The sequence below is a fragment of the Cottoperca gobio genome, chromosome 6, assembly GCF_900634415.1.
Source record: "Cottoperca gobio chromosome 6, fCotGob3.1, whole genome shotgun sequence".
Classification (NCBI taxonomy): Eukaryota; Metazoa; Chordata; class Actinopteri; order Perciformes; family Bovichtidae; genus Cottoperca; species Cottoperca gobio.
Genome location: NC_041360.1, coordinates 12,911,619 through 12,930,200, shown reverse-complemented (window position 1 = coordinate 12,930,200; position 18,582 = coordinate 12,911,619). Strand labels below are relative to the sequence as shown.

Here is an 18,582-nt window from a genome sequence, read left to right as displayed (position 1 = left end):
TGATGGAAAAAAAGATCCTATAAGTCATTATAATGAGTAACTTTATCAAAAATAATGATTATATCTCAAAATAAAGTCAATATGTCGAGAACGTTTGCTATTATAAGTTATATAGTTTTCATCCTATTTTATCTTTTACTCGTGGAGAAGGGCTTCAACAAATATGTATGAAACATTTGAGTTGTTTGAAATGCAATGATTTAGTAGGCCATCTCATCATCATTTTCACTTTTAGTCTCATGACGCACATTCTTTATTTAATTAGTAAAAAATATTTTGAATTATGAATCAAAATCTTGAATTTATATGTGACTATCTCATAACCTTTGCTTAAAAAATATTGACAAAATATGTCATAATTTTGGCTTACCACAGGTATCGTTATTTTTACCCTGCCTAACCTTTTCATCTTTTCTTTCTCTGGTGGGCTTCCATGCATGTCTGTCGTTTGTAGACCATCCATCCATCGTCCACCGCTTATCCGGGATTGGGTCGCGGGGGCAGCAGCTCCAGTAAGGAACCCCAATCTTCCCTTCTCCGGGCCACATCCTCCAGCTCCGACTGGGGAATCCTGAGGCGTTCCCAGGCCAGTGAGGAGATATAATCTCTCCACCGAGTCCTGGGTCTTCCCCGGGGTCTCCTCCCAGCTGGACGTGCCTTGAACACCTCCCTAGGGAGGCGCCCAGGTGGCATCCTTACTAGATGCCCGAACCACCTCAACTGGCTCCTTTCAACGTAAAGGAGCAGCGGCTCTACTCCGAGTCTCTCACAGATGGCTGAGCTTCTCACCCTATCTCTATGGGAGACGCCAGCCACCCGTCTGAGAAAACCCATTTCGGCCGCTTGTACCCGTGATCTCGTTCTTTCGGTCATGACCCAGCCTTCATGACCATAGGTGAGGGTAGGAACGAAGATCGACCAGTATATTGAGAGCTTTGCCTTCTGGCTCAGCTCTCTTTTCGTCACAACGGTGCGGTAAAGTGACTGTAATACCGCCCCCTCTGCTCCGATTCTCCGGCCAATCTCTCGCTCCATTGTCCCCTCACTCGCGAACAAGACCCCGAGGTACTTGAACTCCTTCACTTGGGGTAATGGCTCATTCCCTACCGGGAGTAGGCAATCCACCGGTTTCCTGCTGAGAGCCATGGCCTCAGATTTGGAGGTGCTGATCCTCATCCCAACCGCTGCACACTCGGCTGCGAACCGATCCAGTGACTGTTGAAGGTCACAGACCGATGATGCCATAAGGATCACATCATCTGCAAAGAGCAGCGATGAGATCCTCAGGTCACCGAACTGCAACCCCTCTCTTCCACGACTACGCCTCGATATCCTATCCATGAAAATCACGAACAGGATTGGTGATAAAGCGCAGCCCTGGCGGAGGCCAACATTCACGGGTAACGAGTCCGACTTACTGCCGAGTATCCGGACACAACTCTCGCTTTGGGCGAAAAGGAATTGGATGGCCCTCAAAAGTGACCCCCTCACCCCATACTCCCGCAGCACCTCCCACAGTATCACCCGGGGGACCCGGTCATACGCCTTCTCCAGATCCACAAAACACATGTAGACCGGATGGGCGTACTCCCAGGCCCCCTCCAGGATCCTTGCAAGAGTAAAGAGTTGGTCTGTTGTTCCACGACCAGGACGGAATCCGCATTGTTCCTCTTCAATCAGAGGTTCGACTACCGGCCAAACCCTCCTTTCCAGTACCTTGGAGTAGACTTTACCAGGGAGGCTGAGAAGTGTGATACCCCTGTAGTTGGCACACACTCTCTGGTCCCCCTTTTTAAATAGGGGAACCACCACCCCGGTCTGCCACCCCCTAGGCACTGTCCCAGACTTCCACGCAATGTTGACGAGGCGTGTCAACCAAGACAGCCCCTCAACACCCAAAGCCTTCAGCATTTCTGGACGGATCTCATCAACCCCTGCGGCTTTGCCACTGTGGAGTTGTTTGACTACCTCAGTGACTTCCATCAGGGAAATTGACGATGATCCCCCATCAGCTTCCAGCTCTGCCTCAACCATAGAGGGCGTGTTAGTCGGATTCAGGAGTTCCTCAAAGTGCTCCTTCCAGCGGCCGATAATCTTCTCAGTTGAAGTCAGCAGGGTCCCACCCTTGCTGTACACAGCTTGGATGGTTCCTCGCTTCCCCCTCCTGAGGTGCCGGATGGTTTTCCAGAAGCACCTTGGTGCCGACCGAAAGTCCTTCTCCATAGCTTCTCCGAACTTCTCCCACACCCGCTGCTTTGCCTCTGACACGGCAGAAGCTGCCGCCCTTCTAGTCCTTCGATACCCTGCAACTGTTTCCGGAGTCCTCCTGGATAACATAACCCGGAAGGACTCCTTCTTCAGTCGGACGGCTTCCCTGACCACCGGGGTCCACCGCGGTGTTCGAGGGTTACCGCCCCTTGAGGCACCTAAGACCTTGAGACAACAGCTCATCACCGCAGCTTCAGCAATAGAGGTTTTGAACATCGCCCACTCAGGTTCAATGCCCCCAACCTCCACAGGGATGGCTGAAAAGCTCCGCCGAAGGTGTGAGTTAAAGATCCCCAGGACAGGGGCTTCCTCCAGACGTTCCCAGTTCACCCGCACTACCCGTTTGGGTTTACCAGGTCTGTCCAGAGTCTTCCCCCACCCCTTGATCCAACTCACCACCAGATGGTGATCAGTCGACAGCTCCGCCCCTCTCTTCACCCGAGTGTCCAAAACATGCGGCCTCAGATCAGATGATACGATTACGAAATCGATCATTGACCTTTGGCCTAGGGTGCTCTGGTACCACGTGCACTTATGAGCATCCTTATGTTCTAACATGGTGTTTGTTATGGCCATTCCATGACTAGCACAGAAGTCCAACAACAAACGACCGTTCGGGTTTAGATCAGGGAGGCCCTTCCTCCCAATCACGCCTCTCCAGGTGTCTCCATCGCTTCCCACGTGTGCGTTGAAGTCTCCCAGCAAGACTACGGAGTCCCCTACTGGAGCCCCCTGCAGGGCTCCATTCAGGGTCTCCAAGAAGGCCGAATACTCAGAACTGCGGTTTGAGGCATAGGCACAAACAACAGTCAGAGTTTTCCCCCCCATAACCCGAAGGCGTAGGGAGGCGACCCTCTCGTCCACCGGGATAAACTCCAACGTAGCGGCGCTCAGCCGGGGGCTAGTGAGTATCCCTACCCCGGCCCGACGCCTCACACCTTGGGCAACTCCGGAGAAGAATAGAGTCCAACCCCTATCCAGGAGTACGGTTCACGTTTGTAGACCCTTTCTTAATATTATGTCAGGTTTTTACAAATTACAGTTGTACAGTGTTGTATTGCCATATTGTAAAACATTTCTGGAGTACAGACTACCAGGCGACAAGACAAGCAAATCAGCTGCAATTACATTGGTGCCACATGTTTGTTTTGTCTGAGTATGTAACCCATGAGTAGGAGTACGAGAAATTAGTGTATTTTCATCCGTGCTGATTTGCATTGAAAGCCTCTGTCATGAGATGCCAATGCTCAGTAGCATGTTTGCATGTGCAGCACAGACACATACTGCACAGACAGAGACAATTTTAGCGTTGAAAGGTTCCGTAATTTGAGAATCTGACATCTTTAAACGGAATAAGTATATGTGATGTGCAGGTGACTTTGATTTATTTCTTCACCTCTTTTCCGATATTTACTGAACATTTCATAACTTTGTTTAAATTCTAAATCGTCACGTTAAAACTCAAGTTCAAAAAGTTCATTTTTGATTCTATTTATAAGAATATAGTTTATACTCTTCAGGACTGGAGTATAAAACGGCCAAAACTCCAGACAAATCATTTGAGCAACACTGGTTCCAAAGAGAGTTGCTCTGATGGGAAAGGCCTGCTGTCCAATCTCTGTCAGGTGATGAAAGAACAAATGAGGGTTACACCCTGTGGTTAAGCTTTCTCCTACACCACATCCAGGAATTCAAATGACCGGCAGATGATTGTGTGATTTAGTCTTAAGAGCTCTGTGGCCAAAGCACCTGAAAACTGAAATTGACACAACATGACTGTATGAAAACTGTTGCGAATTATGTGATTGTACATGATTAGTTTAAGCGGATGGCAATGGATATGCATGATGCATGAAGGGCCACACACTAATCAGAATTGACTGTATTATAATGCATAGACATGAAGATATTGGACTATAATACTGGAAATATTAAATCAATCGTCTTGTAATGATCAGTATTAGTTTGACCTCATGTGAACCGTCATATTCATAATGGTTTTATGTATAAACAGCATGGGAAAGGGTTTTGATGTGGTCAGAATTCATCTCCTCACTTTACATATGATTTCCATTGCAGATGGCTCTACATCATGCAAACTAGCTCCATATTTTTTCCCAATCCACTCTAAGTGAACATGGAAAGATTTTCCTGTGCGATGTGCAACACATGAGCAGGAGTGGCCATCACGTAAACACAACAAAACCCTTTTTTTATATAATAAATGTTAGGTTTTCAATTGAGGATGTGTTAAAGAGGTGGGTATTAGTGTTGCCATGACACAACCATGCCACAACACCCCCAAGCAACGGGAAATGTTTTGACTCTTTCAAAAGACTCATGAGTGTGAGATAAATGGAGAAACGAAAGAGCAGCTTGTCAGCACTCTGATGCTCACTACTGTATGTCCCACAGAGATCAGCGCCTCCAAGTGGGACCTATTAACATGTATGTGTGTGTGTGTGTGTGTGTGTTATACAGGCATCTATACCGCTGCACAGATAGCTGCAAATCATTTGTTTTGTATTGTACATCCATCAGCTCATTCTGTGAGTTTCAAACATCACATAAAACCAAAACTCTTTGTTTACAAGAACTATAACTGCCGGATATGGCAGAGACATTTATTTTTAAATAAATGAATGATAGAAAAGAGCAGTTTTGCCGTTGATCATCTGTAGGCTGCTTTAAAGTACCTCTTGTACTGATGTGACTACCGGTGTGCACTTTCTAGGATAATGCTGTTCCTGCCCAAATATTATTTATATTTATTTATTTGTTATGTCTTGTCTTTACCTCTGTTATATACTCTGGGGCGAGGTCAGAGTCATCAACCAGGAGTCAACTGGAGAAAGATCAAGGAGGGTATTTATAAGCTATTCATGACGCCATAGCCCATCCTTAAATAAAGACATACCTTCCCTTGCCCTTTGCCCTTATATTAATTAAGCCCCATACTTAGGTCACATGATGACAACAAAGCCATCTCTATGACAACTGTGCAAACTCCATCAGCTGATGAGGAGAGATGCAGTTGAAGGTGTTAGACAAGCCTGTAAGTGTACCTTGAGTTAAGATTTGTGTCAGACTTTGGTAATATAGAGATTAGATCAGGGGTGTCAAACTCATTTTAGTTCCGGGGTCACATGCAGCCCAATATGGTCTCAAGTGGGCCGGATCAGTAAAATTATAGCATAATAACCAATAAATAACGACAACTCCAAATGTTTCCTATTTGTTTTACTGTAAAAAAGTACATTCTGAAATTGTTCACATTTAATGAACTATCTTTTTACAAAACATTATGAACAAACTAACAGTTTTTAAGAAAAATAAGTGCAATTTTAACAATATTATGCCTCCGTTTATTATTTACACATGTGCATTACAATTTACAGATCACAGTGTATCTACAAAGGTACAAAACATTTAGAGGAAACATTTGAAATAGCAGTTACTTTTATTGAAAAATTACAGTTAATGTCTTCACTGTCATTTTTACACTTTGCAAAGATATCATCCCGGCCGTATTTTTGAATTAGATGGTTCTGGAAAGACATGCTTAAGTCTCACCTGCTATAGAGATCATGATCACTTTGCACCAGGCGACAACGCAGTGCCCTTGATGTGTGTAATAGAATATGGGAAATATAGGACCCTTCAATTCAATTAACTGGAAAGTGATGAGGCTTAAATTAAGGAGTGAGTTTGATAAATAAACTGATAAGCACATATTAAAAAAAACAATACTACACCTCTTATTAATATATTTGTATTAATATTAATATTATTATTATTATTATTATTATTATTTATTTTGTCAATAGATTCTTGCTTTAGCATGTTTTACTGCACTAATACTGGCCTCACTGATCTGGTGAGAAACCTTGGTTTGCAAAGGGATGCAGGCTGGTTCGATCACTTCAAGATTAGTTTCAGTTTTCAGCTAAGTTTTTAGTTTTTAAATCCAGTCAGTTGCATGCAGTGTTTGTGTCTCTTTTATATTGCCACATACTGTAATGTCTAAAGAGATGTTCGCTTTTCATTAAAACAGTGAATGACAGCGCTCACACAGTTGTCGGAGAAGAAGCGGAGACTGCACAAGGAGTTTTTGGAGCGAGAAGAGGACATTAGTCCTCCAGGTGGCAGCAGAGACAATACATCACAAACATGGTGACCAGTGGCTGAAAAAGGTGACTTTTAATGGGACCTTAAAGTAAAAAGATGATGGCCATCCTTGTGTCATGTGATAGTGATATATGTTTCTGTATGTACACATTATTGAATTGGTGTCAGTGGATCAGTGGAAACATAAAAGTCGTCACTATTATAAATCCATCACTAATCTGACTGTGAAAACAGTTGTATTTGTATACATTTTTTATAGAAAAGTCTGTGTAGTATGACCTATACTAGAGACTAAAAGTCAGGATATCTCAGCCTTGACCTTTACATTTTTAATCTGTCTCTTTTGAGTACCCACATTTTATGGAAGTGCGATGCTAAATTGTTTGAGTAGCCCTTTAACACAATTTGTTAGCATAAAAGCAACATTTCTTGAGCAAAGTTTGTGAATTAAAAAACAAACACAAGGATAAATCATTTATGGTACTTTGCTGCCTGGTAAATCTTTATGTTTTAAACTTCAGAGTTTTGTCTTTTAGTTGGAAATAAGCCAACAGTGAGGCTGTAAAAAAAGAGAAAAGCTCAGTGTCGCTGAACATTATCACCATTCATTTGATGATGACATTATTCGCCACTGTTAATCTAAAAAGTAAAAAAGATATGTTGGGAGTTGTGTCGTCATATTTATCTATAGCACCATTTTTAGGCTCTATTACAATCCAAAATCACTGTATGATAAAAAGATTTTAAACCTTTACCACTGTTAACTTAAAAGTTAAAGATGGGAGCCGGAAGTGACAGATGTCCATGTTCAATTTGTGGAACATGAAACAAAACGAAAACCTTTGTCAGAAATGATAGTTGTCTGTATTGATGTTACTAAGAATAGTTTCATATTTGAATACAAAATAACATGTCGGGTTAAATGTATTTTTTTATCGTGCAGCAGAGGGAATAACTTTTCATCCAGAGGATTCTGGAGATACCTTCAATGACCTTTTCGTTTTCAAAGATCGCAAGTTATTTATTTTTCGGGAATACAGATATGCAGCACTGAGACAGGAATCTAATTAGACAACACAAAATGGGTCTAATTTGTGTACAGGTTATATCGTCTCCAGTAGTTAACCAGAGTCTGGGCTGCCCAAATCCTAACTGGGCCTGGACATCATGATGAATTATAGTCTTCCAGGAATCTTCAGAACAGATGTCATGATCTGAATGTCACAATTTGCTGCAGGCCCGGAGAAGAGTTACAGTAAATGTCTGTTATCAACATCATCCTATTACCACATGATGTAGTACTGTATATAATTGTGAGAGCAATGAAAAGCATGCAGTGTTTTTGAGGTTTTCTGAATTCCACATCTTTGTTAACAACTGTATGCTCCAGTGAATTTCAGAAAATGTGAGGCTGTCTTGTCAGAAGTGTTAGATGGGCCGCTATTGTGTGTGGCCCCTCTCCATTCAAACTGTTCAGGCTCCCACTAGATGACCCCATTTCCCTTCAGCCTTGGGGCTTGGCTTCATATAGTGAAGAGGAAAGAGCTTCATTGTTAGCTGCTTTTTATTTTTTTATTCCTCGAGTTCATAGAGTGGTGGATGGAGACTTTTGAATTCTTCTTACTCTGAAGACACTAACATATATATATATATATTTTTAGGACTTATGACTGTTGTGTTTACATGGACAAGAAACAGGAAAGGTTAGCACATGGGTGCACATTTAAAAAAGCATCACTTATGGGGCTTTGCAATAATATACATTGAATGCCTTGCAGCAGTGCATCCTTTATGATTTCTGTCTGTCCTCCTTTTAACCCTGAACACTTTCATTTTAACCCATTTGCGTATATGACGGTCTGTTTTGGACTTTTTAACGTAGGTCAGCTTGCGTACAAAAAATACTCCATCTTACACAACAAAATAAAGAATTCAATGCCTTTAACCAGCTCAATGCAATGCGCCCCATTTTATAGATGATTCAAATTATAGTTACAGACTCAACAGCTGTTGAATAAAAAAATATGACAAAAAGTAAGTTTCTGAAATCTCAATTTACTACTCACCATTGAGTGTTCATCTTATATAGCAAATGATTTAACAAAGTAAACTATCTGGCTGTTTCCCACAGTCTTTGTGCTAAGCTAAGTTAAGCTAACTGGCTGATGCTGTAGCTTCATATTTACTGTACACACATGAAAGTGGTATCCATCTTCTCATATAACCCTCTGCAAGAAAGCAAATAAATGTATTTCACCAAATGTCAAACTATTGCTTTCATCGAGACTAATTCAATCTATATTGTATTATTAGTAAGGTCTGTGTTATCGTACATCATTGGGGTAAGTAATACCGCTAATCTTTCTTCCCCTTCTTCTTTGTTTAGATATTTGGAATTGCTACAAATAATAAGACATGCTAGTTTGTTTTTAAAATGGGAGAAAAGAGTTTCCAGGAGACATGAAACCAAACACACACATATGGAGACACAGTCAAAGCCTCATATTGATTTGTGTTCATGACAAATGTTGAAACAGCAGAAGAGAAGCTCATGGCCATAGATGCACCAACACATTTCTCTACAACACAACTGCACCTACATCACATTAATAAAATAATAAAATAGATGTAATATTAAAATCACAGCGATTACACAGAATATACAATTTGCAGAAGTTCACCACAGTTTACATTACATACAAGCAAATCAACTAACAGCCTAATGTTGATGTGATCAGTGCGCCATTAGTCTGGACCAAGACAAGCACAATCGTATTTTTTTCATATCAAATCATCGAGCCTGTTTCATGGCACACTCCTCGTTTCATTTGCAATATTGTTTCATGGAGAGGGACCATTATTCTTTGGGGTAATTCCATCAAAGTAAGGTCATCCACCAACTGGGGCAGACTGCGTCACCTGTTTGGTTAAAAGGTCAAAACAACAGAGTCTTAAAGGTTAACGTCCTACAGCAGAATAACGGTGCAACCCTCTCCTTTTGTCCTCCTTTTAATAGTGCTTTACCATTTTATTTCATGCCACAGCCACTCAAACCTCTCTCCACATTATTGCCTACAGCCTTTGTAACACGGGGGAATTATTATTTGTTTGTGCCGGAGAGGCCAGTGCTTTCCATGGTCCTGAAACAAACATCTCTCTCTGTCTCTGTCTGTCTCTGTCTCTCCTTTTTTCAAATTTGCAACCCTAGCTTAAGGGATACATCATAACTAATAGCCCCCATAACCCCTCCCTGCTGTCAGCGTCTCTTTTTGTCTCCCTCTAAGACACACACACACACACACACACACACACACACACACACACACACACACACGCACACACACCTCACATTTCTTGTCAGAGGAGGAGCAACAACAACGGCGGGTTACTTTCTGCTTCTCTCTGCTCCAGTGTCGACTGAGGTGAGATTAACATGGACCAAACTAAAACAGCTCATCCATGTCAATCCCAGCAGACAAGGTAAGATAACATTTCTCTGTGGATTTGTGCTGCTGCAGGCAAGGAAACTTACTTACTTAGAGAATGACCCTAACTTATGAAACACTGCTTGGAACACATTTTAACATCTGTACGCTGAGGCATCGCTAGAGTCAGAAAATCTTTTTTCTTGTATTTGTTTTTCTTTTGCTGCAAAGTATTAAAAGCTTGATTTAAACAATGTCAAGTCAAATTAAGATATTCTATTACAAATATTACAAAAGTATGCACTGTAGAAATATGAAGCAATATTATTGGAACATTAAAATATGGATGAAAATGTCTCAATAAGCTCACAGACAAAAGGGAAAGTTCCAGGAATTTAATATCTATATTAATTGGATTTTTACCCTCTACATGCGGTTCCAGCGTGTTTCAAGTAATTGTAGAGCAACACTTGGTTTTATAGTTCCCCAAAGGCTGTTGTAGAAATGTTTATCTTCGTTTCTGTCCTGAGCTGAAAGGTTTCTATTAGCCACCAGCATCAGATCACGACTCTGGATTCCCCAGTCTCCCTGCTCCCGAGGAATCCCCTGGTTACACAATGTTTCTGTTAAAGAGGGAAATTAGATTTTAAACATGCAGTTCCTCCCTGAAATCTGCAGGCCTACAAGATGAAATCAAGATTTGTAATCTTTGCTCATTAACTCACTTACTCCTGTCCCATGAGTTGGACTCCCTCGGTCGACCTCTCTTCTTTTAAAAATAAAATTATTTTAATCTTCTTTGTGTGTCCCTCCTCTGTACCTCATTATTTTCCGATGTATTTTGTAGTTCTTCCCACTCTGGTTACTCTGGTATTTCTGCTATTATTTGTTTCCTTCCGCTGCACTCTTTCTTTTGGCTCTGCATTGAATATGCAGTGGTTTTCTCTTCTCTCTGTTACACTGCTGTGCGAGGCCAAAGCTCAGGCTGATGTGAAATTTCCCACTTTTGAGATTCAGGACACACGTCTCTGAAATCACAACAAACTTGTGCGACAAACCTACTAACAGTAACTTGTGCAATAACATCAGGAACCTTTGCTTTAAAATACTGAAAAACAATCTCAAATCTGTCAAATGTTGTTTTTTCAAATGAAACAGTCTGTGATCTCAAACAATGCCTGAAACAAAGTGTTGTATTTGTGTCTCATATGCATACATAGTGTGTATTCTCATGCTTTGTATTGGCTGGTCTGATCTGAAATCCCATCTGTACAAACATCCAAAATGATTTTACAGATTTCCCTGTAGAAACATGTTTTTCCAGAAAAAATACAGTAAACAATAAAAGACATATACTCTTTTGCAAATGAAATAATGAAATACCCCTGTAGTCGTTAAACCCGGCTTTGGATGAAACTGTGTTCTCTGTGTAACGTCCGCTCTTGTCTCTGCAAACAAACCGCTTGTTTCACTGTCTCATCTGCCGGTGACTGTTGTATCTTTTATGATATCAAAGACAGTACCGACTTTTTAAAGCCGAGCTCACCCTGCCAGATGAGCACTACTATATCCTAGCAGCATATTACCGGTGCAGCTGTTGCAGGCAGCTGCTGGATCTAATTACTATGTTTATGTGCCTGTCATAGAAATACTGTTTGCCTCTGTGACTCTCTCCAGTAGCCCTGGATTACAATTAGGAAGGATTATTTAGTGTGAATGAAGGAAAGTGCCTAACCAACCAACAAAATCCACATCCTAGTGAAACATCTTCATACAAGCTTATTAGTAAGGCAAGGCAAATTTAATTGTATTGCACTTTTCAACAACAAGTCAATTCAGAGTTGTGGGAATCACTAGAGGCCCCATGATGCGATATTATTGCGATTTCACTTGCTGAGTATTGTAATAACATATATTTAGATTTATTACCCATTTTCAACATCTGTTTGATCTAACACAGTTTTCTGCACATTTTATATTTCTTTCTGATGTCTCTTTGTTTTGACCAACTTTCTTCCAATCCCGGTGACCTCATCAGAAAAACACTTAGCACCATCTAGTGGACTGAAAAAGCAATTGTTACCAAAAAGTTTAATTTGAGTTTGCAATATTAACAATTGTTATAACAAAAGGTTGATAGTTTTATGTATCCATATAATAGAAAAACAAAAAGAAAATATAAAAATACTTATAATAAATAGGATTCAAAAGGATAAAAAAGTAAAATAGAATAATAAAATGTCCTAAAATAGAAAAACAGTAAAATAAAAGTGTGACACAAAAGTAGTGAGTTTTAGCTAATTATTAGATGTCCGGCCATCACTTTACTGTTTTACTCTTATAATGTTGATTTTGGTCACACCAGACAGCAGTTTTTAGCAAAAAGAAACCTCTAAAACCCGCTCTACACTGCTCAGCATCAAACAACAGACAGACACAGTTAGCGACTGCAGTTTGCTGACAAGTTCCTCATATCAACCTAAAAGGTTGTTTTTTCGTTGCCCTCAAGTGGTCAAAAAAACAGGTTTAAGTACATTTCATTCTCCTTTATAATTATTTTATGCAGGATTGTAATTGAGTATTTTACTTAACAGGCCCATTGACTCACATTAATTCCCTAGAGACTCACCTTACGTCCGTTATTACAGCTACATGCCTTACTGTGACCTGAACCCTAACCTTAAACAGAAACAAGTCTTTACCCTGAAATTTAATAGGGGACTGTGTGGGGACCTGCATTTTGTCCTACAATAAAAGATAAATCCCTTTAATGTGACCATATCACAACAGATTAATGCAAGTACAAACCTTTACTTAACCCTGATTTGTACAAATCTTACCGAGTAACTCTAAATTCACTATGAGACCAAAATATCCTCACAACTCAAAATCACAGGCTTTTAAGACAAGGTCCTGGGAATTACAGCTACACACACACACACACACACACACACACACACACACACACACACACACACACACACACACACACACACACACACACACACACACACACACACACACACACACACACACACACACACACACACACACACACACACACACACACACACACACACACACCAGCTCTTTCTCATCTCATTTAAGACAGAAAAGGCCCAGAATGGGTCTTTGAAAAGTAAGTGATAGAGTTAGAGATGCTGTAATGAAGTTAAATCTGGCTGTAAGAGCAGGAAGGAAACATCTCTCAGGTACACTATGATGTTATCATGTGGCCTAATGGAGTCACTTACATGGTTTTAGCAGTATGTAAAAAAGCTTCATGGTCTTAACTAAGTGTCCTTACATTGATTTTAAGATCAGAATACATGAGCTAATCACATTGCTATGCTGTGCGTATTGTAGGTCTATTCCTAATGTTTCTTGGTTTTTAAAATGATAGTAACCGTAATGATATTTTGCCTTAATTGTGGTGTTTTGCAGTCTGCTTGCTTGCCTAGGGACATTTTAAATACACAACAACAGGTATGTCCATACGCATATCATACAGTTTTATGTGTTGTTATGTATAGATGCTTTATCCACCATGAGTGCCTGATTTTTAGCGTGGGTGGCCCCAATGGAAATCTGTACACTCATTGAAAAACTTCGTAACTCACAGAACTGCTTATGCTGCTCATAAACCTTCTGTAGCCTCAGAGATTCTGCCCTGTCGCGACATTAAAACCATGACTTCTATTAAGGTTTATTTGGACATCTGTCTCAAAGAGCAAACATGTAAGCACACATAGACACTACCCAAATAAAAATCCAATCAAGCAGAGACTGTTGTTGGGAAATGACTCCTTTATGTCTGCAGGATCAACATCATAGCTTGGTCATTATTTAATTGGCTCTCACGCACGGATAAGATACTCTCAAAGGGCGTTTTGCGACTTAAGGTCGGCGGAATTTACTAAATGAACTGTCTGGAGGTGTCGGTGGCCTTGTTACATGGTCCTGTTCAACTTGTCAGGTGGGGGGGGGAGAAATCAATACAGCATAGTATCTTGATATTTTGGCAATATCGTTTTTATTATATGAATTACTAATAGTGCAAAATGCAATTTAAACTTTTTGGTTTTAATTGCTTTTTCAGACCATTTGATGGTTTCAAATTGCAAAAATATTGTTACTTGCAATGTGATAATATCGTATCATGGAGCATCTGGTGATTCCCAGCCCTACTTAAGATGTGGGTGAAGAGAGTAGTTCATCAAAGAAACCATTCATATAAGTATGAAAATGCTTCAAACTAAATATTAGAATAAAAAAAAAATTCAAAGATCACTCTATATAAGTAGCATCTGATACCATTTAGATCATCTACAAGTTGATTATAGAAAGACAGCTGATTTACAGATGTAAGATTACACCGACTTCTAATGTTGCTGTTCCTGATATGAGCATGAGGGATACTGCTGTAAATTTTGGACACAGCTGCCGCAGCCTTTATTTGCTCACCTGTCTATCCTTCACACCTGGGCCAAGCAGTGAGCTCAAAAGCTCAAACACCTGCAAATGTTTACACATTGAAAGTTACGCATGATTTTGCATCTGTGACTGTGCAGACAGATAAAAGCAAATGGGAAATCATCACAAAAAGGCAAAATCTTTGCAAAGGGGCTGATTATTTCATAACCTTTTGTGTTTACCAGGTATTGTACAGATATGATTTGAGCCTGAGAAGGATACTCAAAAGCCAGACAACATGGAGACTCTGAATTCCTCCCACACCACCAACATCAGCAGCGGTGATAACGCCAGCCTCTTCTCTGGAAGCCCGTACACGACTGTGGAGATTGTACTCATCATCCTGGTGGCCGGATCTCTGAGTCTGATCACCATAATCGGGAACATCCTGGTCATGCTCTCTATAAAGGTTTGGGTTTTCTTGTTTTGAGCATTAAAGTTTCAAACATCCATCTCTGGACACTTTGAAAAGAACAGCCAGACTTAGAGATAAGAATAATCTAATAGAAATGAGAAAACACACATCACATCGCACAAAAAAAGATTAGCATCTGACAGCCTGCACATTGTGTTTCTCTAAAGGTAAACAGGAACCTGCAGACAGTCAACAACTACTTCCTGTTCAGCCTGGCATGTGCAGACCTCATTATTGGCCTCTGCTCCATGAACCTCTACACGGTCTATATTGTGATTGGCTACTGGCCCCTGGGAGCAGTGGTGTGTGACCTGTGGCTGGCTGTTGATTATGTTGTCAGCAACGCCTCAGTCATGAACCTGCTCATCATTAGTTTTGACCGTTACTTCTGTGTCACCAAACCGCTCAGCTACCCGGCGCGCCGCAGCACCAAGATGGCTGGTCTGATGATCGCTGCAGCCTGGGTCTTGTCCTTCATCCTGTGGGCTCCAGCCATTTTGTTCTGGCAGTTCATCGTGGGGGGGAGAACCGTGCCGTCAAGTCAGTGCTACATTCAGTTCTTCTCAAACCCTGCAGTGACGTTTGGGACAGCCATCGCAGCTTTTTACCTACCAGTGGCCATCATGATCTACCTGTACTGGCGCATCTCCAAGGCCAGCCGCAGCCGCATGAAGAAGGACACTAGGAAGCCGTCAGGTGCAAGTCTGGGAGAGGGCCTCTCTCACAGCCAGGAGGACGGATGTCAGAGCCAGAACAACGTCATCACAACAAGAGACGCTCAGGTGGAGGCTGGAGATGTGAAGGAGAAGGAAATGTTGCAGCAGGAGAATGGAAACAGGCCAAGTCAAGAAGAAACAACCAAACAGGCAGATTCCCCAGAAGTCAGAAACCACGATTCAGAAAGTAAAGACACTGCGGCCCCTGAATCATCACAGAAAGGTTCAAATGGTGAGAAAGAGACAAACCAAACTCAACCCCCTTCTCTGGAAAACTCAGCTGCTGACAGACAAAGTCTGGCCACAAGGACACTATTCAAGGTAAATTTGAATACTGAGTAAAAGCTTGTATATTATGATTCAGATGATTAAAAAACAAACAAATGATTAATCACAAATTTAAACCAGATTTACAGCTCCAGGGCTCTAGGTATTGCATTGTAGGTTACTCTGCCAATTTGGACCAGACAGAAATATCTCAACTCTCAGATGGATTGCTGTAACGTTTTGTACAGATATTCATTAGTGAGTGTCTGACCCTCTAGTACCACAATGTTCACATTTGCGTTTTTGAGTAAAACATCTTGGATAGATTGCCATTAAATTTGGCTCAGACATGTTAAACGTGATTTAAGCAAGCCATTACATCAATTACTGGACAGATATTTTGCAACGTTAGCTAGCTAAATGAGTCCGCAACCAATTTGACTCAACAACACTGACTAACACGGTGTTTATCCTGTAATTTTAGACTCGCCAGGCCAAAAATAATGCCAAATATCCGTTCCGATGTTTCCGCTATATTCATTTGCGGCGCACCACCGCGGACTGCATTGGAGCACTGCCGAGAGTCCATGAACAAGGTGTCTGTGGTTAGTTCACATGTCTGTAGAGCAGGACAGTCGAATATCTGTTATTCCAGTCAGTTGTACAAGTGAAGTGAATATAATGTTGTCGGTAGTGTTCGGTGAAGGACATTATAATGCATTGATGGATGAATGAGGTTTAACGTTATAGTTTTAGCGGAGGAATTCTGTGCCACAATATTCCGCTCCCATCTGGTTGGAGGCCATGCTTTTAATTTTCTTGTGAAGGCCTACCGACCAAGTTCAAATAGTATCGTCGTCGCCTGTGTTTTGCCCAGCAGTGTCGTCTCTCAGTGATGTCAGATGAGTTACTCGTATACTTTAGTTTATTTAAATACCTGGAAAACTAATGACATTTCCATCCGCCTCAACTGTACTTTGTGTTTATTGCTATTTAGTACTATGACATTAACATTGTCATTGTTAGCATTCTAGCATGCCAATGTTCACATGACTGTAGTCTCTTCGTCTTAATATATCAACAAGGCTATTAATTGTTTGGTTTTACGGCTCATTATCTTTACTACTCCACTTAAACCAAAGAGAATGAATATTGGACATACATTTGGCCAGAAACAATTTAAAATTAAAGCTAATGTTGCTCCATGTCTGCTGGATGTGTAAATAAGTAACTGTTTACTAGCAAGTTACCTGAAACAACTTTATGAGGTGCTAATATGTCAAAGTTGTCTTTACAGCTTCCAGTGCCCCCAAGTTGCCAATAAATCCTCTAGTATCCCTTTAAAAACCTTCCATTTAAAAATTCCCTATTCACCTTTTTCTCCTTTTCCAGGTGACAAAGCAGAGTGCCGTGGCAAAGTGGAAAAGGAAGGGCATTTCATCCAGGGAGAAAAAGGTGACGCGCACCATCATGGCCATCCTGGTTGCTTTTGTTGCCACATGGACCCCGTACAATGTGATGGTCCTGATCAACACCTTCTGCTCCAGCTGCATCCCAAACTCACTCTGGACCATCGGCTACTGGCTCTGCTACATCAACAGCACCATCAACCCAGCCTGCTACGCCCTCTGCAACGCCACCTTCAAAAACACCTTCAAGCACCTGCTCCTGTGCCAGTACAAGAACATACGTATAGCACGATGAGGGCAAAAATGCTGACTCATGTTTTTGATAATCTGATAAGTAAACTGAGATGACACAAGTATTGGGGTGAACATTGTTAAAATATAGACCAGGTGTTTTCTTATTGTGCACTCCATTGCTTTTTCAATGGTAGAACTTATTAAAACTGCCATTGAAAAGTTAACTGTTTTACATTTATAATTGTATTGTAATATAACACACTTAACTTTTAATGATTTCAAAATACATGCCATTGTATTATACTTCTCAAGACAATGCATTGTGGTGGGAATGCGGTTTATTGTGAAAAGGTACATTTGAGTGTCAGTTTGGGTTTTATTTTGACATGTTCCTCTTTGCTCCTCCTACACAAGCTTGTGCAGTATGTTGTTTAATATTAGGGTTATTATAGGGTTATTATGCAACCTCCTTTTACCCCCAAAGTACAATTGTGAGTAATGTGATGGTTTTGTGACCAAAGCAGTGATTATTAAATCTAGAAAAAGTGCAAGTCTAGTATAAGAAGAAGATAATATACTATAGAAAAAGACACTATATTATTGACATAAATCGTTTGGGCCGACATTGAGCTGTGACACAGGAAATAATCTGCCAAAGTGAAAAATCGGTCTGAATGAAACCTTTGCTTGAAATTGAGTTAAGAAAAGAGAGTAGCAGCTGTAGAGTGTGTGTGTGTGTGTGTGTGTGTGTGTGTGTGTGTGTGTGTGTGTGTGTGTGTGTGTGTGTGTGTGTGTGTGTGTGTGTGTGTGTTTTTGTGTGTGTGTGTGTGTGTGTGTGTGTGTGTGCGCGCGCATGTTTTCTGTCTGGTTAGATTTGTCATATTACGATAATGACATCCGTAATCCATGTTGTTGTGAAATGATCCCAAATGTGATATCTATTCATATCTTCCCCTCTTTCATGTAATAATACATGTTTTCCATAAATAAAATAAATAATGACAGAAAATCTAGTTTAGTGTCAGCTTTCTTTATCATAACATCAAATGTGCACAGAATTAAAATGGATAGTGCAAAGAGTAAATGCACAGAACCTGATTTACAGGCTCCACCGACACATCAGGCTTTGGGCATCACATCCTTTGCCAAATCTCTGCTGGGCTGCTGCCCGATGGGAGGAATTACACACCACACCACAAAAAAAGTGCAGTACTGCAGTAGTGTGTGCCCTGGAGGGAAAGCCATGA

General features: G+C 41.0%; 1 protein-coding gene across 2 annotated transcripts; it reads left to right on the top strand.

The window, feature by feature from the left end:
* Positions 1 to 9,703: 9,703 nt before the first annotated feature.
* On the top strand, positions 9,704 to 18,104 carry LOC115009820 (muscarinic acetylcholine receptor M2-like). Of its 2 annotated transcripts, none has more exons than XM_029434073.1 (4): positions 9,704 to 9,818; positions 14,480 to 14,703; positions 14,877 to 15,746; positions 17,085 to 18,104. In XM_029434073.1, the coding sequence occupies exons 2-4, from the start codon at positions 14,533 to 14,535 to the stop codon at positions 17,394 to 17,396; spliced, it is 1,353 nt and encodes a 450-aa protein (XP_029289933.1). In that variant the 5' UTR covers positions 9,704 to 9,818; positions 14,480 to 14,532; the 3' UTR covers positions 17,397 to 18,104. The 2 variants fall into 2 exon arrangements, with proteins under 2 accessions (XP_029289933.1, XP_029289932.1); XM_029434072.1 differs by having other exon boundaries at positions 9,769 to 9,876.
* Positions 18,105 to 18,582: the final 478 nt, after the last annotated feature.